This window comes from Telmatherina bonti, assembly GCF_933228915.1.
Source record: "Telmatherina bonti genome assembly, chromosome: 5".
NCBI classification, from domain to species: Eukaryota; Metazoa; Chordata; class Actinopteri; order Atheriniformes; family Telmatherinidae; genus Telmatherina; species Telmatherina bonti.
This window is the reverse complement of record NC_136623.1, coordinates 12,369,643-12,395,904: the sequence shown is the minus strand read 5'-3', so window position 1 is coordinate 12,395,904 and position 26,262 is coordinate 12,369,643. Positions and strand designations below refer to the sequence as shown.

The 26,262-nt window shown below is 36.2% G+C and overlaps 1 protein-coding gene across 1 annotated transcript in view; it reads right to left on the bottom strand.

Moving 5' to 3' along the window:
• Window positions 1-4,445: 4,445 nt before the first annotated feature.
• The window catches only part of LOC306756576 (semaphorin-7A), a gene marked incomplete at both ends in the record, with an annotated part of 34,439 nt that continues 12,622 nt past the window's right edge, over window positions 4,446-26,262 (bottom strand). The window contains 11 exons of the mRNA XM_079241361.1: window positions 4,446-4,789; window positions 5,475-5,530; window positions 5,982-6,154; window positions 6,816-6,931; window positions 16,036-16,243; window positions 16,470-16,578; window positions 18,421-18,599; window positions 19,704-19,840; window positions 20,227-20,334; window positions 23,420-23,525; window positions 23,842-23,940. Of these exons, the coding sequence (XP_079097487.1) occupies window positions 4,446-4,789; window positions 5,475-5,530; window positions 5,982-6,154; window positions 6,816-6,931; window positions 16,036-16,243; window positions 16,470-16,578; window positions 18,421-18,599; window positions 19,704-19,840; window positions 20,227-20,334; window positions 23,420-23,525; window positions 23,842-23,940 (1,635 nt within the window). The remainder of the gene's footprint in view (window positions 4,790-5,474; window positions 5,531-5,981; window positions 6,155-6,815; window positions 6,932-16,035; window positions 16,244-16,469; window positions 16,579-18,420; window positions 18,600-19,703; window positions 19,841-20,226; window positions 20,335-23,419; window positions 23,526-23,841; window positions 23,941-26,262) is intronic.

Here is a 26,262-nt window from a genome sequence, read left to right as displayed (position 1 = left end):
ACAAAAAAGACCATTTCCTTATACTTATATTTTATTAATTGTCACTGCACATGTTCAGGGAAACACATGTCAATATGAATTTGTTACATGAATATCTATTGCACTATAGATATCTGTTATTTAAAAATACATGTCATGAGATGGCAATAGAATGGTATGGAACCAATACAGTATAAATCTCTTTTTCATATAATAGAGTTCGGCATGTTACTATTAAAATTAAATATATCAAGACACAGAATCATGGGAGCACATCAGGTACAGTACTTGACACTCAAAACCCCACGGCAGACAAAACAATAACCCGTCTCACTTGACTTTGACTCATTTACAGCAGATAGCGTAATCAACCAAAATAACGTCCTGAAATTAAGCATTGCTTTGAGGGAAATCAGCTTTTATCAGACTTAACGATGGATGAAGGTTAGAAATAACTGAATTTTGCAAACTGAATGAATATTCATTTCAAAGCAAAGACTAAGACAGAGTGGCGATGTTTTAAGACAGCAAGTTTAGATAAGTACTAAAAACTCTTAATTCCATTTTGGTGGCCTAACAATAGATATCAAAGCCTTCTTCCAGTGGTGAATGAGGATTAGGGGAGATGTTAAATGATCAAGGACTAATTTAATGTGATTCTCTGCCACAATGCCATCCGTCCTAGTGATTAAACAATATGTCCCAAATACGCAATATTAGCAGAGTGTGATAGCTGATAGCTGAGAACAATCTGTCCGCATCATAGGAGGGAGAAAATAAAATCTTGCAGTAGATGGAAATTTACTGGCTTGATTCCTTATATCCTTTTTTTTTCTCCTTTTTGCAGTTGTATAATGTGTTGGTGTAATAATTATTATGTCTGTCAAATTAAAATGTAGCTGTCAAGATAGCAGAATATCAGTAGAAGCAGGAAGTGAACGACTCATTCCCACAGAGTGCTGACCACATACTGGAAGGAACCTTCCTATTTATAGGCATCTCTGTGATCTCTAGTAGGCATGAAGAAACATTTTTATTAACTAATACAATATTTTAGAGTGGTTTTTCCTGCAAATGCTGCAAAAGAATTTTACATTTGTTTTGCACCAGGATTACTGCATGTCGGATATAAACTACCCACTCTACTGCAGCGGCTTTCAAACTACATCACTTTCCTTGCACTTTACCGTTTCACCATTTTTTATGTAAAATGTCTAAACTTTACTTAAACTGTCAAACTCATGTGTTTATGCCATGAAACAAGATGGAAAAAAAGTGAATCAAACACAACTCTGACCCATGGCTGCTGCTAAGATTTATACTTCTGTGCAGAAATGCATTTCCTGTCTATCAACACTAAGGAGCACAGAGCATTATGGTGCAAGAAACGATACAAAATTTTGTGGAAATGAGGCGTCCCTAAACATCTGCTGGGGAAGTTTTTACTGTTTTTAGTGGTTTTTAGCTGATAACAGTTGTTACAATTTATTTCACAAACATATGTTATATTTACATTGACACCATTGTCAAATACATCTGCTAAGGCTTTCCTCCGCAACAATGTGTGGAAATACAAAAGCCACAGTATTTGAAAAATTTCTCCATAAAATAGTTAGCACTGATGGGAAACATCCCTCACCAAGAAGATAAATGTTTGATGCTCTTTATTGTCACTAATACTTGCAAATCGAATTGTTCCCATGTAAAAGACATGAGTATGATGTTTATGTGGGTCTTCCTAGTTAAATGTTTATACTTTGTGTATTAATCATCAACTGCTGCTTCCATCTGTGCATCATGTACACGACAGGATTGTGGATATTTGTATGGCTGCAAAAGTTTAGGTAAAAAGCATTTGGGGAAAAAAAAAAACAAAAACAAAAGAACAATGCTGCTTTTTCCTTGCAGCCTCTCTGTGTATTAACATGAATTTGGAGCACAGTAAAGAAGCTCCTTGCTCCAGGATCAGTCAAACTGGATAGCACAGACCTTTCCTCTCCTTGTATCTTAGCATTATCTTATGAAAACAGCTCTCTGGATCAAATCGCGTCAACACAAAAGCACTTAGCAGTTGGTGTTAAGCTTTTTAGTGAAAATGCTGTGAGCACTGTGCATAATGGTTAATGCCAAAGCTGGCAGGTTGAAGCAGAGCAGTCTTTACTAAATATTTAGCAGTATCTGGGTGGTGGTTGGTGTGAATTACCCACCCTGGTGGTGACAGACAAACACGCAAAATGCATGATAGACTGTTGCAGTTGGTTTAGGTATTTTCAGACTATTACACATGGTAAGGAATGGGTAGGATAAAAGATAAAGGGGAGTGATAAGCACCAAGTGAATAAAGCTCAAAAAAGCTTTGTTTCTGTTTTTTCTCGTAGCTTGTGTCAGCGGAGCCCAGAGAAATCAAGCAGATTTCCACAAACAATTAGGAAAGGAACAACGTTTTGTCACAAGTTTCATGGCGTAGCTCATGGTAGCTGCTCATAGTCCTAACGGTGCCAAACATATTCTAAAAGCTGGTACACAATGAGCTGGCCTCAATGTCTAATTACATATTAATGGCATTTTTGCCACTGTGAAAGGCTCATCTGCAACAAATTCATGTACCATTAGTGAAGGATAATTTTCAAAGCTCTAGAAGACATGCTAATCCACTGCATAATTCATCCCAACACAAGTCTACGTTTTTAGTCAGCTGATCAGCATTCATGAGGTTTGGCAGAGCTTTTGGCATTTCTGTGCACACCAACTGCAGCTTCATTCATAAATCTTTCTTTTTACATTCAGCTCTAATCTGTCTTTTTAATAATTCATTTCAGGGTCATCAGAGAAAAGATTAAAGGCTGATGCTGCAGGTGTGTGACGTTTAATCCTAAACCTACTGATCTCATTGCTAAAAGAGGGAGCTGTCTGCCTCATGAGCTGTTTTAACCAGCTTGGTGGATAGACAGATTCCAAAGCCTGAACTCGAGCAAAATCAGTTAGTCATCTTGCTGTAAAAAAAGTGTGTATTTAAATTGTGTAATTTATAAAAAGAATAATCAGTTTACGCTGGTGTACCCAGGAAGAGAGGCAAAGCAGGCAATGGTTCCATTTTATATTCAACCTATAGCATAAAATAACAAACCATCAAGACAAACTGTTACAAACATAGGCCACAATGGTAAAAAAGTCAGCATCTGCAGAGCAACAACATCCAGAACATACTTCACCAATCTAAATACAAGCCTTTTTTTTCCTCCTGGAAAACTACGAAACTCAAATCTATGATTTAGTTTCTACTCGCTTCTTCTGTCCCTATGACACTGTGATTATGTTTGTACTGAAATGGCTATAGCATAGCACCTTGTTCACAACTTTAGACATTGTTAGACTCATTTTTTTATGGAGACCAATAATTTCTATGTGACTTACCTATCTAACAAAAAAAGATCAAAATAAATTTCCAAGACTTCCGCTAAGAGTAAAACCTGCTGAGGGCAATTTATGCCACCATCATGTAAATGTTTTCCAAAGCAGTGAGGAATGATGGGGAAAAAAAAAAAACATCAACACAATGAACAAAGCTGTGAACAGGGAGCAATAACAATATCTAATACCATCTGCTAAAAAGATGCAAGAAACTGCCTCATCTGAGGAGGACGTGGTGAGACACAGTGATGTTCGAGGATGAGCTGTTGCCCATCCGCCTACTTCCTGTCAAAATGCTGACACTTCCTCTCAGTCATGTTGTTAGACTTCGCCGCAGTAATTGCAGCGCCAAGTCCAACTGAGTATGAAGTGTTCTGCCTCGACTGCAAAATTGTGCTTAGGAGTTTATGTCCCAGAAGTGTTAAGGCTTTTAAAATCTCAGTACCAGACACTTTTCTAAGTAGTAATAAGCTTGAACAATGAAGTTTAACAGGATGAATGAAGAGATGTAAGCGCATTATTAAAAGGTTTACATTTCCACAAATGAGCACAAGTCAAATTCAAAATAAGCAGAGGACAATTAAAAAGACTTGGCCTGGTATTGTTTTTCTTTTTTTAAATTTTTTTATTTTGTCCAACTCATTGGATATGTTGATCTTTTGTTTTAGTCAGGGAGGAAAGGTTCGCAAAGCACCAAATTATGGTTGAAATAAGTTTGAGGTTACAAGACAAGACAGTTCATGGACAGTAACTCCTAGTCACCTTAGTTTAAATGTTAATGGATGTATTTTACTATTTAGATCATATTAAGACAACTGTGGCTGCAGATATGTTGTTTATGCTAAAAAATATAGATTTTTAGTCCTTATTAATTGAGATTTTATCCACTCTTTTTCTAAAAACCAAAAAAAACAAAACAATAGGTGAATAGCCACTTTAAACCCAACCATTGACATCAATGCTATGCGAACCTAACCACGGCACAATGGCTCCTTGTCTAATCCTGTCAGTAGGAGCCATTAAGAATGAGGAGTTAGCATTAGTATTAGCTGTGGTTAATGAAGCCATAGGGTGGCCCTGGCGAACAGGAGTGATAATGCCATGGTGGAGACAAATGAGGCAGAAAGAAGGTTGCCATTATTCACCAGCCTAAAGGAGATGATCTCCACCTTAAATCCATCTTCAGTTGCCATGCAACGGAAGACACCTTCTTTCAGTGGTGTGTTCATGAGTGGCCCCAGGACACAGAAGTCTCCAGCGAAGAGGCAGGGGAAGTTGATGCGGTTGTCCTTCTCCCAGCGGTAGGTGGCGTGGAAGGAGCGCACAGGGCAGGGTAGAAACACAGAGGTGTTGGACTGAACTAAGACCTCTCTTGGAGAAGTTCGCCGCTGCTTCAGAGCTGTTTAAAGAAAAAAAACCAAGAATGGTGTGATTCTCTGTGGAGACAAACTAAAGCGAAACCAAAACAGGATTTATTGCCCTGCACATATAAACAGTTCTGTGGATTTTTACCAAGAGAGGATTAACAGTTGGAGAGGGCAGAACCATGTCAGGACCCAAAGTGTTCATGGACTCAAAGTCTACATGCTGCAGACTACAGGACAGTATTAGTTTCAAATGAGGCCTTTAGTGAAACACGTTCTGAATTATACACCTGGCGTAGGACCTCTTTCCCACACAGTCAGTTTGAACCCACAAGTAAATTTTGCACTCGGGTCCCCCGGTGGGTTAATCCAATCATAAGCTTGGCAAAAGGAATATAAAGTCTGAAGTTATTAAATTTAGGTTTCATGCTTGATTGGATTTAACACCAATGACAGAAAATTATATGAATGCCAGTGTGGAAAACATGTGTGTCTTTGCGGTTTGTGCCACAATAATTATTTGTGTACAGTAAGACAGGCTAAACTTTGAAGAGAAAACACGTATATAAATGATGTTATATAATGTATTTATACGTTTCCTCTGGGTTTTTGGACTCAGCTCAATTAAATGATAATCATCTTTTCTGTAGTTCCACATAAAGGCTCCAATTTTGGTTTCATTAAGACACAGGGAGTGGGAGAGAGCAGATAAGGGCTCACCAGCAGCTTCCCCACAAATAGAAGAGTTTGACTGGTCCAGATTCTGAATGATTGTCCTGTTGGGGAAGAGGAGGAAGAGTTAGCTTTATAAAATCACTACATAAAATTGCAAGTCTTTGCCTTGAGCTACTGTTGCTCAGGAACTTAAATAAGGAGAGAAAATCATTCAACGGTACTGATAGCATAGAGAGAAATGTATTGAATTTTTAATTCTAAGAAATGCCAGATTTTTTGTTTTGTTTTGTTTTCTTCACAGAAAATACACAAATTGCACAAGACTGAGGGAATTTAAAAACTTGTGAAAAGATAAAAAGAATGATAATTTCTTCTGTGATGACAGTTTATTCATCTTATTTTTTTATTTGAGTCAACAATAATCCACTATAGAGCTTTTCCTCTGACAGTCTTATGATTCTGTGTTTTCACAATGATGAATGAGTTGACCCTCGTAGGCTTATGTAAAAACAGCCAATAGCTCTGCAGCAGTGACATCACATCCGAACTTACCCAGTCGTGGCGTTGTATCCAGGTGGGATGGCAATGCACTTTCTCCTGGTCTTATCCCATCCACAGTACGGATCCCGGGAAAGGATGCACTCCCTGCATGTGTCACCATAGCGACCGCAGTCAGCCAGTTGCAATCGCTGGACCTCATTGGCCGTACCGACATAGAGATGTCCCTGAGGAAGAACAGATATTAGATCATATGTGATTTATGAACCAAATAATAGTAATCATATTATTGAAATATAAAATACAAGGTTTTCTACATGTTCAAATTAAATTACATATTTAATACTTTTATACAATTCTGTAATACTTTTTTTATTTGTTTTGATCCACTCAGGAGTTATACTATTTTCTGTTACTTATAATTTTATTATAAATACAATAACAATGAAATCCATTCATTAAATCTTTTGGCCACAGTAAAGACAAAAAGGTTTAGAATTCAGAAATAAATATCTTTACTTTTAAAGTAAAAATGAAGTGAACATCAAAGTTTTATCTACAATATATGCAGGCTAACCACTTAGTTTAATTTTTCTCTTTTTTTGTCAACATAAATCATCTTAGGGGTTTTATTACGCTTTAATGTAAATATAAATTATTTGTTGTAAAAACCATTAACAATAACTTTCCAGCTAATTGCTTATAATACAAATTACATTAGTTCCTCTTTCTCTGATTTAGCTGTTAATGTTATGGCTCAGCTGGAGTTGTATAATATAATTAATCACCCCTGTGTGACAAGGCTGCAAGCCTCGCAATATTTATGATGAAAGCCTGAATACAGATGAAATACCCTCTTACCACACATTGCAACATTATTACTCAAACCTTTTGGGAGTCGATAGCCATGTTCAAAACGGGTCCTTCATTGTGAAACAGCGAGTATTGAGATATGATGAAGACTTCCTCGCTGGTATGAAGAACTTTAAGAACTTTGCCTTGATCTGTTGAAAAAAGGGAGAAAACACTGTCAATTTTGAGAATTAGTTGTATATAAGTCTGTGTTTTTTAAAGCATGTGAAAAAAAAAACACGACTTCTAGATTTGTGTGTTTTGGCATGAGTGGCAGCGCTTGTTGTTCTGTACATTTAAAAAAAACAAAAAACTTGGATTTTTCTTCTGGAATATTTCTACATTATTGCAAACTGGATGCATAATGAATTAAAAGGAAAAAAAAAAACTTAAAAAAAGATGCAACTGAAAATGATTTCATATATATTATGTTACGGTTTACCTTCAGCTTGTTGGGGATCCTAAACTTTGACTGTAAATGTTCTTAATAAATGTCATCAACATGAGTGAGTAGCAGAGTTTCAGCGTCAGAAGGTTAAGCTCTTGTTGCTTCAACCTGCATTTGTAGATTCTACAGTGAATTGTGTTCACAGTCAGTGATTTCTGGAAGTTTTCCTGAGCCCCTGCAGTGATTACCAGTTGCCTCTGTAATGATGCACTGCCACATGAGGCCTTGCGGATCATAAGCATCCAATTCAGACTTTGGGTCTTGTTGCACGAAAACTGATTCCTCTTGATTCTCTGATTTTTTTTAATACCATTTACTGCTCTTCAGGGACTTCCTAATTTTATGCCAGGGGACATTTTTCTGATGTTGTGTAAAAGACACAGTTTGATTCAGATTGGTGAACCTCTGCTAAACTTTGTCCCAAAGAGTCTCTGCCTCTTAAATGCTCATTTCCTACCAAGTCAACCTTTTGACAGGAAACCTAATTATTTGTCAAATGCTCTTCAATTGTTTTTTGAATGCAAAATTAAAAAAAAAAAAACCCAGCAATTTAGCCATTTCTTCTCCCACTTTTTTTTGGCATTGCTACTATGAAAAATAAGCAGTATTTTAAAATGATTAATGTCTCAACTTTAACATTTGACATGATGTTTACATTCCTTTGGGAATGAAATATGGGCTTATAAGACTTGCAAACCATTGCATTCTGTTTTTTTTTTTAATTTTGTACAACGTCCAAGTTTTTTTTTTTGGAACAACATCCAGACTTGATCGGAATTTTATTGGAATTGTGGTTGTAGTAAATAAACACCTTATTTATCCTCATTCGTTCACTCATTTTATTCATATTTATAATTTCATTGATTGTCCTGTTATCGCTCTGTTGTTGTGTCTAAGCATCTGGAGGAAGTGCACAAAGCATTTCACTGCTCATTGTATGATGTGGGTGTGACAAATAAAGGCAAATATCAAATGTGAATTTGATGTAGTTGTCTGATGACGTCTCGTCTTCTGTTTCCTCTACTGCGCCTAAGAAGGGTTTAGATGAACGAATTGCTAAATTAAGCCTTTAATCCTGTTTGTCTTTAAATCTTCCGAACCTCACTATCACTTCTATTAGACAAGGATCCTTTTTGCATTTCTGTGTTTTCGTCGATCATTAATGTGAATATTTGCGCACTCATTTAGCCAAAAGGAAGTATTCCTCTTGAGTTTTTGTTTAGTTATCTGAGCGAAGGTGCTTGAAAGTCCCATAGATAAAACACAGACCTCCTGGAATTTTGCACAGTTGTTCAGCTTTACTCAGGTTGTCAATATTGCATGCAGCCTGGGTTTGAAAGTTGGTGAGTCATTATTCTAGCTGCCAGCAATCACTTTGTTTTGCACAAGAGGCTGTTACACTACCAGACAGCCAAGTGCAGCATCACTCAGGCTGTTTACTGTCTCTCGCTTTTCTTTGTACATCTTTATTTCCTAGTATGTGTTGCTGCCAACTGATTCAGTGCAGTCAAAGCCAAAGAAACTGACCAACCTAACTAAACAATGACCTTTTTATTGCCTTCAAACAACCACTCCTTCCTGGTAGAAATGATAACTTATCAAATAGAAAGGCTCCCTGCTGTAGGACTTCAACTTCTTTTGTCCTGTCACATCAAAGATTCTTCTACTACTCTAAGGAAATACGATTGAAACGATGCATTTTCATCTCACATCTTCATTTCCAGGATACTCTCTCTGTAAGACACTCAGTTATAATTATGCAGGCAGGTTCTTGCTGTCATTTCGAAGTCTTTTGTCCTCAAACTGTCTTGTCTGGTTTCCACAAAACTGCAAATGTTTTTAATTGTTGTGAAGGAGAACATTCCTTGTTAAATCCAAGTTATTTCTTGTTTTTTAGTGTCATCTGCAGTTATTTTATCCACAAAGCGGAACAGGATAAAGAAAGCAGCTGAAGGGGGGAGGGTGAAATTGCTGAACTTATGTGATATCTGCTGAGTGATTCTCTTTTTTGCTATATTTATCCAGGTAAGCATTGCTGTGAAAACATTTTTAGTCACCTTCTTCTCTAACCTTTTACTTGAGAACAGTTACATAAACATAATGTCTTGAAGCTTTAACTGCACGACAGAAATGCCAAAAGCCAACATGTAGCCTACTTTTTAACTTTTAAAAACAGTTTATATTGCCATTTGGATATGTAATATTTCTCTCCATAATCATTTGCTTTCCCAACTCAAAATGTTCCTGGTCAGGTGTCACTTTTGTTTGCCTTTCTTTCTTTTTCTTTAAACCACTCTCATTTTAAATGGCACATGAAGTGTGAAAGAAAAATGGTTTAAACCATAAACAAGTGTATAAGTCTGACATTTCTCCACTCCCCGAGGAGAGCTTACTGCTGCATCACTTCTGTAGCGGAAATGTTCAAAGCTGCTCGGCATCTTGCGCAATAAATCTGAGTTAGTGAAGGAGATCTTTCAGTAGATGTTTTGATCCATTTCCAGCAGTCCACAAGCAAAGATATATAAATTGTTCCAGCTCGTGTTATCTCTCAAAGGCCAACCCTATTTTATTCTTCCTTTTCTGCTTTTTCCTTAGTTTATTTAATTATTCCATTTATTACTCCATTTATTGTGCTTTATTTAACCTTTCTTTTATCCGTTGGTGTCAGACGTCCAAACAGAGACAAAAACAGTAACAGTAGTCCAATAAAAGAGCCGGATCACAATAGATCTTATATCCATAAAAGCCTGTTTTAGGTGAAAATTGCAGGATTTTTAAGGGTTAACAATGCAAGTACATTTGAGGCCTTAATATTCAATCAGGGTCGGGTATTTATAGACAAACAAACAGTGGCAAGATCATGAAAATCTTTGGTAAATTCTTTTTTATAATTTTCAGCTCTGGATCCAGTTTGCTCAGTCCATCCAGTATGTTAGAAGCTTTTATGCAATGAGTAAAACAACCAGAGTCAACATTTTACATGCCTTACCTTCACCTGAAACCCAAATTCTTACCTCACTTTAGTTGCTTGATCTACAAACACACGTTATTTCTAACCAGCATTAGCAGTACACAATAAAACCAGTCTCTTTGGCCATCAAACCATTTGCTGAATTGCTTTGTGTCAACATATTTACAATCAACGGGGTCCCACACACATTATCACTGAGCTTTATCTAACTGGAGCTGCAACCAGTATCTTCAGATCTCCTGTTAAAATGCAATCAGTGAATTTAACGTTGGATTCCTGTAACATTAACAAAATTAAAGCCATAAAAAAATAAATGAATCAATGTATCCAACTCAACACAGGAGAAGTGTATTATATGTGGAGATAAATAATCCTTTATCTGTTTAATGCTGTTTAATGTTTTTTCCTAGTAAAGCTGGATTCCTATACCATCACAGTGCAAGTCAACCCTTGATATTTGGAGGCGTTATGTAAAAAGGGACTAACATAGCCTGATGCATCTAAGCTCAGTCAGATATAAATATTAGAGAGCTGTTTTTCCTGGTCCATATCATATTTTTCCCCCCCGCATTATTTTCATTTTTCAAGTGGCGTCACTTGAGTTTAATATTGAGTTTATTTATTTCCCAGTGCATGCTGCTCTCTCCAGGGCCACCAAAGGCTTTGAACATACAGTACATTCATCGTTCGAGTAACGGAAAAGCTCAGCTCTCCTTAAAGCAGATGAGCTCCTCGAACAACATTCAGCTGAAACAGTATATAGGAGCCCTGAAAACAGGCCATTTTCATGTTTCAATAAAATTTTCCATGAGGTCCCAGTTGTTTTCCCTAAAAGATTGCCATACTTGGTCAGTGTTGTTTTTATTCATTTATTTTAAATAATTAAAATCTCTGAATGATGCAGGAGATCCTCACCATTCATTTCAGCGCCGTGAGCAGCAGCATTGTGTATTGGCTGTGTGTCATGAGCTGCCAGCAGTCACTCTATTTGCTCCTTTCTGTGGTTGTTTAAAGAGGTTGTTTGGCAGTCGTTACATCTTTGACCATGCTTCCATACAATAATATACAGTATATGTGTGCATGTGACTTGTGAAGCCATGGTGCACACTCAGAAATAAAGCTCCTCCTAAAACCGCTGTATAATTTGAGTCTTGAGAATATTTCATATGAGCTGTAACACTTCTCAAGATATAGAAATAGAAATGTTAAATCATGGACTATTATCCTTTAAGACTGCTTTGAACAAAAGTGACTCCAATGCAACAATGAATAACAACAAGAAAACATCCAACAATCATCTATCAGAGACATTTATCAAAAAATTACATCAACCAGAAAGCTATGAGCGTTTCTTCTCTGTAGAAACCAGATCATCTACAAACTCATATTCAAGGGGGAAAAAAAAGCTTCATTTCAGACGTATTTGGTTGAAACTGAAAGTAAAACATAAAACACGTGTTCCCTCCTTTTACAACAACTGGTCAGCCATAAATCGTTCACAAGAATGTAGACGTGTAGGTGCTTTCAGAAAACATCCTTGCTAGCTGTGTTATACTGATAAACAAGCTTCTTAGAAAGTGTTTTGCTTCCATTCAATTATTTGTTGGCAGGATATCACAGACAGATAAGACAGAGAAATTCCCTTTGTCAAACACTACTATGCTTCATCAGTTTGCACTTTACAGGAGTCCCATCGAGACTAGTTAGTTTGGTTTAAAATTCTCAGCATACACTGAACCTTTTTTTTATTTTATGCTCGGAGTCTTTTGTAAGCCAATGAGATCCTTAAGCCTCAAGATGCACCAATAAACAAAATCTGTCACTGTGGTTGTTGTCTCAGATGGGAGGAAGCATAATGCTTGTATAAATATACTTTTTCTAAGTTTTTACATTCAAGTTATCCTTCTTTCAAAAATCCTTTACTCTGATCAGCTGAATGTGAAAGTTAATTCTAGAGCAGGGCTTTTCGACTGGGTCCCAAAAGGGCCACAGTGCTGCAATTTCAGTTTTTGTCTGCTCCAGCACACCTCACTCAAATTAATGAGTCGTTGTGTAGAACATCATAGCCTGTTGGATTTATTTCATTTGAGTCTGGTGTGGTGAAGCAGGGAGACACTAAAAGATTGAAGGGGACAGACTTGAGTAGTCTTGTAAAGTAATGTCAGAATGTGTGTATGCCATCACACAAAACCTAAAACACTCCATTTGTTGAATTGTGTGTGAAGACGATAGAACAAAGTGGTACAATAGGTACAATATATCATGTCATCTCAAAAACACAGTGTATGATGGGAAGGAGGGTTTACAACTTCTAAATAACCAACAAAGGTTTTGATTTAAAATCACAACACGGTAAAGCAAGTTCTTCTAGAAACTGCAGTCATGGTGATTAATGTGAAAGTTAGGCTATTATAAGTTGACTTATGACCTGAGGAAAAAAAGAAAAAGAGAGGGAGGAGGGGGTGGAGGTGACAAAGCAGTTGGTTTTTTTTTTTTTACTTATTGTTTGGCATTAATAAAAAGGGAATAAATATACCCTTTAGAATTATTTTAAACAAATGACTCATTAAATTACATTAACTGTGACTCATTAAACAACATTGTAGATGCCTGAACATTATTGGATTTTTCTTCCGCATAATACAAGCCCATTTCTTTTCCTGTTTTGAATCCTGAATTAGCATCCGTGCTTGCTAAGTATGATCCTCTGCTTTTCTTTGCACATCACCGCTTTTCCTAAAAGGAACCCTGACTAATGCGACTAGCATGGCGTATTAGGTAAACATTGGCTTTAGCTGTACAGATGTAATAATTTGAACACAAAATTTAAATGAATTGTTTAAATAGTATTCAATAAAAAACCTTTCACTCCTCGTCTGTCATTGTAGTTTACGTGTGCATTAATGACATTTAGTGACTTAAATAGGTTTCTGTATATTACACAGAGATAATACAATGTACTTGCGTAGGTAAAATCTATGGTGTACAACACTGTTCTCAATGTTAGTAAATGAGCTCCATAATCTGGCATCTCCTGTTCAAGATGAACCTAGAATAACCTGGTTAGTGCAAAGACCTTTGCGACAATTAAATCCAAGTCTAATTGATTCCTTTGAGATGAAGTTGTTGTTTTACTTGGTTGCATTATAAAGATTATTGTGGGTTTTCAAGATCTCAGTGTTTGAAAACATTGTTGTATCTAACAAATAAAGAACAACTGTGACTGAAGGGTCTGTGGCAAACCATTTGGCTCTCTCTCAGGTTTTCATGCTGACTTATGCTTTGTGAACTTTCTTTCTCTCTTCAAGAAAAATGGCCTCCACTGCAACAAGCATGTTTTATGGGAAGAGCAAAAGTGCATAATACTTTTCTTTGTGCTGAAAAGTTTGTAGTTATATTTTCATTGAATATCTTATAAACACATTAAATTGTTTCTTAGATAAATATAACTATATTTTACCACAATATTCAAAAGTTTAAGCAATGTCCTCCATTTGTAGTTACACATTTTTTTTCCTGGTAGTCAGGAGGATATAAAAAAATATATTAAAGCTTCCAAGACAAGTAAGGGTTTCATTTAATATTACTCATTTTTGAAGTATTTAGCTTTGATTTCTTTCATTTAAAAGCAAGTAATATCCTCTATGTGTACATTATGAATTCTAATCTTTCTGTTCCTCTCATCCTGTGTCCTATTAGAAAATGCACATAACAAACTGATGATAATTTACCACAGCTATTTATTATGTCATTGTAGCTGCATTTATATTGTGCTAATTCACAGCAAAACCTGATGTACTGGCATGTTTGGCCTTGATGGCATTAAGCAATTCTCTAAGTGCCACGTTTTGATCATCTCCTGTCAGCCACCACACAAATGCACCACAGTTTGTTTTAAAGCAGAGCTGTCTCGAAGCAGACTGTCTGGTCAGCATCAGATTTAGAAAGCCTGCACTCTCAGCAGTCTAAACGAATCCGACCAAACAAGAAGAATATGCCACAGCTCCCTAAAAGCAGTCTAATGCGATTAGCTGTGCTTAACTGGACTTAAACAGGGGTCTTAGTGAGGGTGATCTCATCTTTTCCCATCACATTAATTGCTTCGATACTCTCAGCTGCAGATATTTGCTCCCCTGTCGAACGTTTAATAGAACCCATTGATTTTCCTTAAGCAAAGATGAGCCGCAGTTTCAGTTCATGTTTATGAAATATATTTTGCAGGGTTTTTTTTTTTTTTTATCACCAGTCAGAACTAATGTCTTCACATTCACTCAGAATATATATTTACCACCTTGAGTATTAAACCATATAGCTCAATCTGATTGGTTTGGATTTTTTAATGTCAGTACATCAGGACAAGTGTTGGTGTGCTTCATTAGCACAGAATGATTTCCAGAAGGCAGGTTCTCTCTATCAGCTGCACAAATATGAGAGCTTGTTTGAAATTAATTATGAAGAATAATGAGCTTGACTTGGTACAGGCTGTGAATATTTATAGCCTGTGCCTTGCAGGGAAGGTGGTGCGATATCAAAAAAGAGGAAAATTAAATGCTGTCTTACCAGACTTCTACCCATAAATTATATGTCAATGCTTGTCAATGCTCATAATAATAGATGAAAAAAAAAACACCAACAGGAAATGGTCTGAAGCTGAGGAAACCAAATTTTCAGCACAAACCTGCTCCCCTGGCCTCAGACACTTAAACTGCTCTACTTTCATTTTTAGGCCACCACAGAGACCCATGGCTTTTCATAGCTCTTCCTTTCCTTCTTATGACTGACACAGTTTGGAAAGCCCACAGCGAAAAGCCATTAACCTGTCTTTTATTTTTTACCGTCTTCTGTCCACTGAAGAAACAACCAAGAGATGAGTGACAAGCATACACCCTGTGTGGCGGTGAGAAAGAAGACACTCGCTCAGCTTTTTGGTGAACTTGAGTTCAGAGTGGTGAGACATGAATGCATACAGTGCATGAGCCTATGACTTGTGATGGTTGCCATGGTGATGTCCCTGAGGCGCAACACAATTTTTAGAGTAACTGCTTTTGGTAGCAGAAGCGGGTCAGAATTACTGATGTGATCTAAAAGAAAGGAACGATCTTTTGATGGCCACAAACGGTTCAAAAATACATGCTGAATACCTGGATTTGTGTTCCACACCTTCTGCAATTCAGAGCTTTAACTGAGGATTTAAATCTGTCACGCCAGTAGTCTTATTTTCTACCTGAAGATTGTTTGATTTTTGAGGCAAAAATAAGCTAGATCAACAACAACATAATGAGAAAAAGGAAAAAAGAAAATGGTCATGTTTGATGTGAATTGTGTTTGACAGAAACAACAAGGCTTTGTGATCTCCTTTGAATCCACAGTGGATTTGGTTTTTAAAAAAAACAAAAAAAAAACAACTTCTAAGTCTGGTCAGAGTGAGTGACCCTGTTCCTGCAGAAAGCAGCTTTTAGTGGCACTTAATAACCAGCTGAGGATGAAAATGAATGTCTGGCTGTAAAACACATGGAGAAGATTTGTGCTCAGGATAAACATTTTTCTGTTGAAAATTTAGCTAAATGTCATTGAACTGAGCATTTTTACTGATTATTTCAGCTAAAAGATGAAGCAAATTTAACAAACAAAAGCCTGTGTTTGTCACAGAATAAACATATGCAGCACCATCTAACAAGTATGTTGAGGAAAATATGTTTCAGTGCATAAAAATGATTCAACCTGAGAGATTTTTGCAACTTCAAACTGACTTAAAAATCCTTTTTTAATACAACAAATTTTCATTAACAAAGCTGATGTCATTTTTGGCTTTCCAGCAGATTCATGCAGAAACTCACCTGTTCCGAGGTAAAGGACACTATAGTGCTCATCGTTGACTGCCAGGACGATGTCCGCCACTGTGTGTGTAATTTGATCATCGGTGGGGAGGTCAAGTGGAGCCACACCAACGGGCCGGATAACATCCTCAATTTCTGAGTGGTATCTCATCACCCCAAGGTTTTTGATGTTTTGATTTTCTGCTGCTGAGGGGTTTCTGGGGACACACTGAAGGAAGATGTGGTGTAATTGATTCAGGACAGGCCAGGAGGCGTTTTGATAAGCAAAACAACCTTGGACAAAAAGCTGAAAATTGCCTCTTTTTATGAACTCTTGCTTTTCAAAAATAGCACTTCAGCTATTTTCCCACTCAATTATAGGCTGACTCATGCATTTGCTCGTTTTTTTTCCAGCAATGTGAGTAAGACAGGATATGAGGAAAGGTTTTTCTTACCATTCCAGGGCGACCGCCGACGAATGGACTGCTGTAGCCCTTTAGTTTGGAAGTGGAGAAAGCCCGGTCAATGTCTTCAATGGAGTAGGCACAAATTACAGTTTTGCCCCTGAAAAAGGAGGTGATAATTATGTCCTGAAAGTTGGCAGGGTAGCTCAATGTTTTGAGAAAAAAGAGCAGATTTAGTCTTGAGAGAGAGAATATCTATAATCTAAGACTCATTGTGTCTGAAACTAATACATTACTTAGAGGAACACATGAACACAAACATCATTTTTTTAAGTGTTTGCTGATTCATATACATTTGATTTATGTAAATGTCTCGTTTGCATCGACCAAAGCGAGGTTAGATTCATGCAAGCGCATTTCAGGAACCAGTGGTTTTACTTCTCAGCCTTTTTTTTATCAAGATGTTTTCTGCTGGTGGGTTTAATTCTGCTTCATTGTACTAACACAGCAGAAGGCAACTCCGGTCCTCGAGTGCCACAGTCCTGCAAATGTTAGGAGTTTCCCTGCTGCAACACACCTGATTCAAGCCAATGACTAATAAGCAGACTTGTGCAGAGTTTGATGTCAAGCTCTACACAAGTCTGCTAATTCAGTCTGATGTGTGCCAGGTGTGTTGCAGCAGAGAAACTCCTAACATCTGCAGGACTGTGGCACTTGAGGACCGGAGTTGCCTACCCCTGTACTAGCATTACCTGTTGCTGTGAGAAAACAATAATTCATCTTTTTAAAACCCCTGTGAGGTGATAGTCAGTCACATAAGTCTGTTCATGATCTTTGGACCATTTATTGCTGGAATTGCTGACATCAGACCCACCCACCTAGCAAGATGATATAATTTCCATCTGAACCTGCATAATGCAAAAATGTAGATATGTGAGAAGAATCTTACTAACAGTTTACCATAATCATCCCACGCCTGTGAAACTGAAGCTTAATAACCTGTATACTCACAATGCAAATGTTTATGTCAGCTATGTATGCTCCAGTTTCCAAACTTGCGACTTTAGAAGAATTTAAAATGTACAGAATTTTGCACAAAATAAATAAAAGACATTTTTCTTCCCTGTAGAAAATCGTCGAAGACTGTCATCTTAACTTGGCAACACTAAGAAGGTGCAGTTGTGTACCTCCTTTTATGACAAAAAAAAAGCTTTTAAGTTGTTCACTAGAAACAACCATCGCACCATCAGTAGATTTAGAGTTACCAGTTATACCAGTACCAGAATCTGCTGGACTGTGAGAAGAAGCCAGTATATGTGAACAAGTCTTGTGTTGTCTCATCTTCCTCTTCAAACAAATTCCAGGCTGCGCAGCTGGAATTTGAGCCATGAGTGTCCTGAATATAAGGCACCAGTAAAAACCTCCCCACCATAAAGGCCACCATGACCATGCATCAAGAGTTTGTAGTTCTGGACTTATAGCCATAAAAAATGTCCACAGTGTTTAACCAAAGTATTACTTCCGTTTCTTGTCTGAAACCTTTTCTGAGGTCTGGACCTTTTAGGTAGATAAATAAATGTATTACAGTTCTAATAGCTAATATAACTGCATCACTGACCAAAGGACAAAAAATGATTCATCAAAACACAAACTCAACTTAAAACTAGACTTATAAAAATAAAATCTGAAGCTGGAAAATGACTAAATCTTTTTTTTAAGAGTGAAACAAAACTGCACTTTGAGACACAGTCGATGATGTCATTTTTTATTTATTCTACTTTATATTTGTTAATCGTTTCCTTATTTAGAAAATCTTAAACTTCTCAAATGTATTTCTTTGAATTTCTGAAATTTATAGACGAATGAACCTGAATGAAAAAAAATTCTTTCATTTGCTTCTGTGGTTTATGACTTTATACCGAACTCCCAAATGTAGCTTTATTCAGCTGGTGAAGGTTTATATGTAACCGAATGGCTTATCATACATTATGCTGCTGCTCACCATGCGTTAGAAAAGAGGCCATACATGACCCCAGCCCTCTTGTCGTGAGCTGTCAGCACCACCGCCTGCCTCAAGTTGTTGTACTGCTGCTGAGTGTTTCCAGCACCGCACATCACCCGAGCCTTCAGGAAGGTGGTCCAAGATTCTTGCAGCAGAGATTTCATGCCACCTTCATCAACCTGGAAACAACACAGAAGGCCTGTTAACAAGGTCAAAAATGGGCAACCAGGTTCCCAAAACTGATTATGACTTTAAAAGTGTCCTCTGCCAAGTTTTAATCTATTAAAAGCAGGACTGCTTTCAGAGGCTCAGACCTGGAGAAAACCAGGACTAGGCCTCATTCTGTACTTGTGAATTCACTTTCCCAACCACGGTTTACGATTGTTTTAATTATGCTGACTACAGAGCCCTTTAAGCTGAATGAACCTGATGATATTAAAACCCTGGAATGTAGTCAAAACACTGGAATGCACTAGAATGAATCTGAAAATATAACAATGGCAAACCATGCAGTTGGTTGATGGGAAGACAACACAATGTAAACACAACTTCAAGTAGGGTACTAATATCTGTTGCACACTCATCATTCTGGTTAAATTATACCAGCCTGTTTAGAATTTTTGAAAGAACATCAGCAAATCTCAGAAGATAGTTGTTTAGTCCTGGTGTTGGACCACCATAACGAAACAGAATCAATTTAATCTTAGATTAACTCTAATCATCGCTCTTGCAAGCGGTTTTGTTTTAATCTGCAACAGGCTAAAAAAAATCAAGTTATTTAAACAAAGTTTCTACAACTTAACAAGACAAGAACTCAGAAATATGTATTATTATTCATCACCAAACATGGAAATTTCCCACTTTAACTTTTTCTTATTTTATTTTACCTTCTTCTAGTTAGATTACTTCCACGGGTGAGTCATGAATCCGGCTAATTACAAAACACCTGCTTTAATACGGCAAATTGGAAAAGTTTATGGGATCTGTTTCCAAGGGAAGCACTATTGAAGCCTAAATGAATTTCAGCTCAGATTTATTGCAGATTTTAAAGGATTTTAAGAGAAAACATTGAGAAAGACGGAAGAACGGATGCAATGACATGCACAGAGCAATCTGACTGGATTTTTTTGGTCCACATTATTCAGATTGTGAAACTAGATCAAATGTATGCAGACTACAAACTCTTTGCCAAGAGAAGACAGAGGAAAACTCCTGGAATGACTTAGCACTTAGCGCTTCTGAGCACTCACCAAACATTTAGTTTATATGTGTGTAGTTTTTACCGTGCAGACTCTGCCTATGCGGGCTCTGTATGGTTCCTCATCCACCCTTGTCTGGTTGAATTCACTGAAGAAGAAGTAGATCTCCTCTTTGTACTTTTCTGTGGATGGGATTATTGCGGCCCCGGCAAACTGAGGATCTGGTGGCGAGATTCAAACGCATCCGCTGAGATAACATCTTATTGTAAGACATGTATTATACTTTCAAGACGTCTCATGGGTTATTAGGTGTATTGCACCTGCCAACCAAATAAAATAAATCATATTTATTTCATGATTACATCCCATTGTTTAGCAATCCTTCAAATACTTGAAAGGACGCTAAGAGACCCAACGGGAGCATAAACAGCTTATAGCAGTGGAAACGTTTCTGGTGATAATAACTGTGAATACACCTACATGTTTTGGTTTTTTTTTTTCCCATGGGAATGGTAGTAGATGATTTACAGAGAATACCACCCACCATCTCCATATGCATTAGTCTAAAACTGTGTGGCTTCTGCGTGACTCCCCTCCTCCTACTCACTCTGCAGCCAAATGTTCTCCGTCTTCAGGAGTTTCTGGGAGCCAAACGTACGCCGGATCGAGCCAGAATGACCTCCCACCGACGACATAGCAGAATACAGACTCCCATCTGAGACAGCCAGAAACGGAGAATTGGACCAGAGAATAGAGGGTAAACATTGGGTAAAAAGCGAGAAGGCATATTTAATGGATCAGTACAAGGTCGAGAAGGAGAGGAGGAGAGATTGGAGCGACACAAAAGGGACTGAATGAGGGCGAACATTAAATACAGAGTGGATAGTGAAGGTGGGGAAAGATGACACTCAAGAGGACAAAAACAGAATATGAAATCAGGAGAGAAGAAGAGGGAAGAGCAAAGGAGACATCAAGGCAGAGTAGCTCCCTGCACCAATTAACGGCTAACAATCACCATATTCTCCGAACCGCACTTAGAGCTCAGTCTCCATAGCGATATAAAAGAGGAGCATTTAAAATCATGGCAGGAACATCTTCATCAGGACTGATTGTTATTCAAAAACTCTCAGCTTAAGTAAAGAGTTTGCTCATTGCATCCATAATCGATCCACATCTGGAGGAGACAACAAGCTCTCACTGATTTGAGTGACTCTTTAAGGCACCCATCTGCATTAGGTGTTTTCTAGAAACAGACAGTTTTGTGTCCCCCTTCATTCACTCCAACTACTGCGAGGTGACTTTAATTAGGAACTCGTATTTAGTTAATCATGATGCACTGCCCCATAATCACACAATTAGGAGTTTAATTTCCTGTGGATTGCAACAAGGCGTTTAGGACCTAAGCGACAAACTTTTTAAGCTTAAGAATTAAAGCCGCCAAGTGATTTCTTCCTTGCAGCAATAAAACATGTTTGCAATAACAGCAGAATAAATGTTTACAGCAAAAGCACAGACAGCAGTACATCATTTAAACCAGACAGTCGGTGGCCTGCGCATTTAGAAATATGGCCAAATATCGACTTTTCCGAGGTAGCCTGCAGTATATGTTGCATATGCATTAAGCTTGACACTGGAAGCTTGTTCAAGTATACAGTTTTTTTTTTCTAACAAAACCATAGATTCCAAAGTACATACATACATACATATGTGTGTGTGTATATATATATATATATATATATATATATATATATATATATATATATATATATATATATATATGTATATTTATATATATATATATGTATATATATATATATATGTATATGTATATGTATATATATGTATATGTATATGTATATATATGTATATGTATATATATATATATATATATATATATATATATATATATATATATATATATATATATATATGTATGTATATATATATATATATATATATATATATATATATATATATATATATATATATATATATATATGTATGTATATATATATATATATATATATATATATGTATGTATATATATATATATATATATATATATATGTATGTATATATATATATATATATATATATATATGTATGTATATATATATATATATATATATATATATGTATGTATATATGTATATATATATATATATATATATATATATATATGTATACATATATATATATATATATATATATATATATGTATACATATATATATATATATATGTATACATATATATATATATATATGTATATATATATATATATATATGTATATATATATATATATATATATATATATATATATATATATATATGTATATGTATATATATGTATATGTATATATATGTATACATATATATATATATATATATATGTATACATATATATATATATATATATGTATATATATATATATATATATATGTATACATATATATATATATATATATGTATATATATGTATATATATATATATATATATGTATGTATATATATGTGTATATATGTATATATATGTATGTATATATATGTGTATATATGTATATATATGTATGTATATATATGTGTATATATATGTATATATATGTATGTATATATATGTATATATATATATATATATATATATATATATATGTATGTATATGTATATATATATATGTATGTATATGTATATATATATGTATATATGTGTATATATATATGTATATATGTATATATATGTATATATATATATCATACTCGACTATATCTGTGGGGAAAAACATTATTTCATTGGTATTTCTGAATGACTTGGAGCACTTTATTCAGTTAAAGCAGATAACATATCAGATCTTATTTAAGGCACAGTCTTTATGATTGTATTACATTCGTTTTGAAAGTCTGCAAGCACATCTATTTCATAAAGGATTAGCTCTGAAATTGTGAGGTTCTTCAGCAAAAAGGATTTATCCATTTGCATGATATGAATAGAGAATCATTCTCAGATTCCTGAAACTCACAGCTGTTACTCTGCTGCTCCCGATACAAAGGACGGCAGAATGAACAGAAGGCAAAATGAACTGTCTCACAGCATTTTGGGGTGAGACTTCTGCACTGGCACAAACTGAAAGAATCTACTCGGACAAGGCAGTATATTATGCGACATCACTAACATCACGTGGCACAGAGCTGTATCATCAGTGCAGTTAGAATTCACACCTGCGTTGTTGCCATGTTACCAGAAATTGTAACCCAACCAACATGTTCAAATCCCAGCGAGTGTGTTTTATTGGTTCAATGAAGAAAAGCACTTAAAGGTCTTTTTTTTTTTCTTTTGGTACATCTTATGTTGAAGAAGCCATCCATCTATTTTCTACGGCTTTTTATTACTGTACAGGGTATTTCTGTGTGGGTGTATGTATGGTGGTGGGACAGTGGAGGGGGTGAAATCTTTCCCAGCAACTACCAGAAGGAAGGCATGACACCCTGTAAAGGTCACTAGTCCATAGCATGACACATTCGATAATTGAAACTGAACTATGCAATACTGAGCTACATTTCTTTCTCTCTACCTCTCTCTTTCTACATATTTGTGTATATATATATATATATATATATATATATATATATATATATATATATATATATATATATATATATATATATATATATACATATATACATATATATGTGTGTGTGTGTGTGTGTGTGTGTATTTGTGTATAAATATATAAATATATAGAAATAGAAAAAGACTTAAAAAAAAAAACAATGTGGGAACTTTCCCACGTGTGTTTGTTACCTGCAGGTAAGCTGATGGATCTCTGTGAAGGGTAGGGTGGTGAGATGTTAGAGGCTGATGTTATCTGGCCAGCACCCTGGACATCTGTCAGCACTGTGTCATTTACCTGCAGGGAAAAGTGGACGAAATTGGAGCCATGTAACAGTCTGCTCAAGGCCTGAGTCTTTGTATATTTTCCTCAGGACCTTTTGGGTAAAATTCAATTTATCTGAGGAGGATCATATTGATTAAACGAAGTGCAAACTTTATCTGCAGAACTTAATAACTTGCAGCCCTCAATTTACCAGCAGTAGAAACGAGTGAGCAAACAGATAAATGCTAATTGTAATTAATGTTGGGAGTTTTTCAGTCTCTTGGGGAAGAACATAGATAAGCTCAAAGTGAGCCACACATACTTAATTTATTTGTCTGGAGAAACTTACCAGCATCCAGCATCTTGGGCTTCCAGCATTTGTTCCACATACTATGAAAGTGTCATTTACTTTCTGAAGGACGGTGATGAAATTATCACACTCAATTTGCTAGAGAAAAGAGACAAAAGTGACACAAAAACGGAAGGGAACAAAAGCAGAGATAATTAGTTGAGGGAAATGGAGAAAAGTACACAGATGCGTCAAAGGATTAAGAGTTACAAGACAGAGAAGGAAAAACTCAGATGCCATGCGAAAAAAATGTCAGAGAAAAAGGCAGCATAAAAGGAAAAAGACCACAGAAAGTCTACCGAGGGAGTGAATCAAATGGAAATGGGGAGGAAAAATAGAGAAGAGAGAAATTGGTAAACAATGCAAAAGCACAACCAGAAAAACATATTACTGGAGAAAAAAATGACTTGCTCAAAGACAGACTGGACAGTATCTATCTCTGCTCTGAACATTTTTGGCAGACAGCACACAGGAGGATTAGACCTGCAGTACAACACTGCAATATTCCATATGCATCACTTATTCATTAGAGGAGAAATGAACCACTATCCCTAACAAGTTACTGAATGGAGGATAAAACTGACTGCTGAGCTCAACCTCAGGGGTATACTCTGGTTTCAGGCTTTAGGTGTGTGTGTCTGTGTGTGTGTGTGTGCTTATACAAATTTAAGTGTGTTGTAGTGTGTCCACATTTTTTATTTTGTTTTGTATTGTCTAGTTTAATAGAAAATAATCAGTTCATAAATCCAGATGGGGATCTGGAAACCGTGGAATTGCATCTATAAATCCAAAAACCAGAACCAGAGCTTGTGCAACCTTGTGTGGGTGGACATGTAGGCGGTTGTTTAGGCGAGCATGTGGGCTGAGATTTTTTCTTTTTTCATCTTTATTTTTTCAGTGTGCATGCTTGTTTCTGTTCTTGAGAGAAATAGTTTGTGTTGGGGCATGTTTGGGCAGTGATTTTATGCAGCTCCTGCTAAAATGTAGGACTGAAGTTAAAGTGAGTGAGCTGTAATGGCAAAGGTTTGGACAACTTAAAGAGATATTTGCTATCTGGCAGGAAAACCAACAAGTTTTTATGTTGCTGTGGGCGCGTTGGTTACAATGGTGGAATTCAAACAACTTATTTAGATAGATTTTTGACCACATGGAAGTTTTAAATGCATTTTGTTGCAGCATTATTCAGGATTCTGAACTAAAGGGCAATTTTAGAAGAAATCTATTCCAGTATTCATTACAATTAATTCATTAGAATTATTTCAGGATTGCAAGATTTACATCAAACTGTAATCATGCAGAAAGTGATAATTATGTAGATATTCAGTACCTTTATACCTCATTTGTAGCCAGTGAAGTTAACCATTAACCACCACTGTAACCAAAAGGATCACTAACCATTCATTAGTTGCCTAATTTTATGCACTTTGTTGCAAGAAACACAAAACAATATATAAAAAAAAAAAAAACCTATAAAAAAAAATACTTTTAGCAATGTTTCCATATTGTCAAATTATAGTCCAAATGAAGTCTCCACTCTACCACAAAGGGGATATTTTTCCTTTCTCTTCTCCAGAGTAACAAAGCACATAACACAGCAGTTATATGTGCTGAGTGCTTCTCACTGGCATAAACTACCGATTTGAAAGGGTGGAACATTTCTCTCCTGCTGATCTCATCCTAAAGGGACCCACTGAGGTTTGATTGAGTCATTTAGACTTGTAGGATTAAAGTTTGTTTTTTTTCCTTTTGTGTTTAAGCTGCAGTCTTGTGATCAGCCTCTGGAGACTGAGTGTGCTCCAGATAAACTGATCTTGAGGTGAAAAGAAGGCTAAAAGAACAGAAAAAAAAAAAGGGTTTGCAGCGAGCTGGACATGCAGTCTGTCAAGTTCAGCAGACTAACTGTTGACCTCCAGACTTCATCTCACTTCAAGTGGAGGGATTTCTAAAGAGCCATGAGGCTTTACATCACTTAAAGATGTTGCCTCCTGTCCTTACTTCTCACCTTCAAAGGATGACTGCTTTTACAGCACAAGTCAGGACACAATCATGGTCCACCATCTGGGACTGCCAGATCAGAAAGCTGCCCTTCTGTTTAATTATAAAGAGTCTTTTTTATAAATTCACTTATTAATTTTTGTTGTTTCTTTGTTGTCTAGGTCAACTTAGACACGTAAAGAGTAATTGCAAGCCAAATAAACAATCAAGTAATCGAGTTTAAAGGCATAGCAGCACAGAGTATTTCTCTATTTTTTTCCACCCAAACTTTAACTGAATCTAAGTTAAACAAAGACCCATTGCCATTTAAAAAAAAAAGACACAAAAATCCAGCCAGTTGTTTTTATGTATAGTTTCAAACAGCAAGACAAACTGAAGGAAAAAAGCTGGCAATAACAATCTTTGCCACCGTCTTGGCAGAAGTAA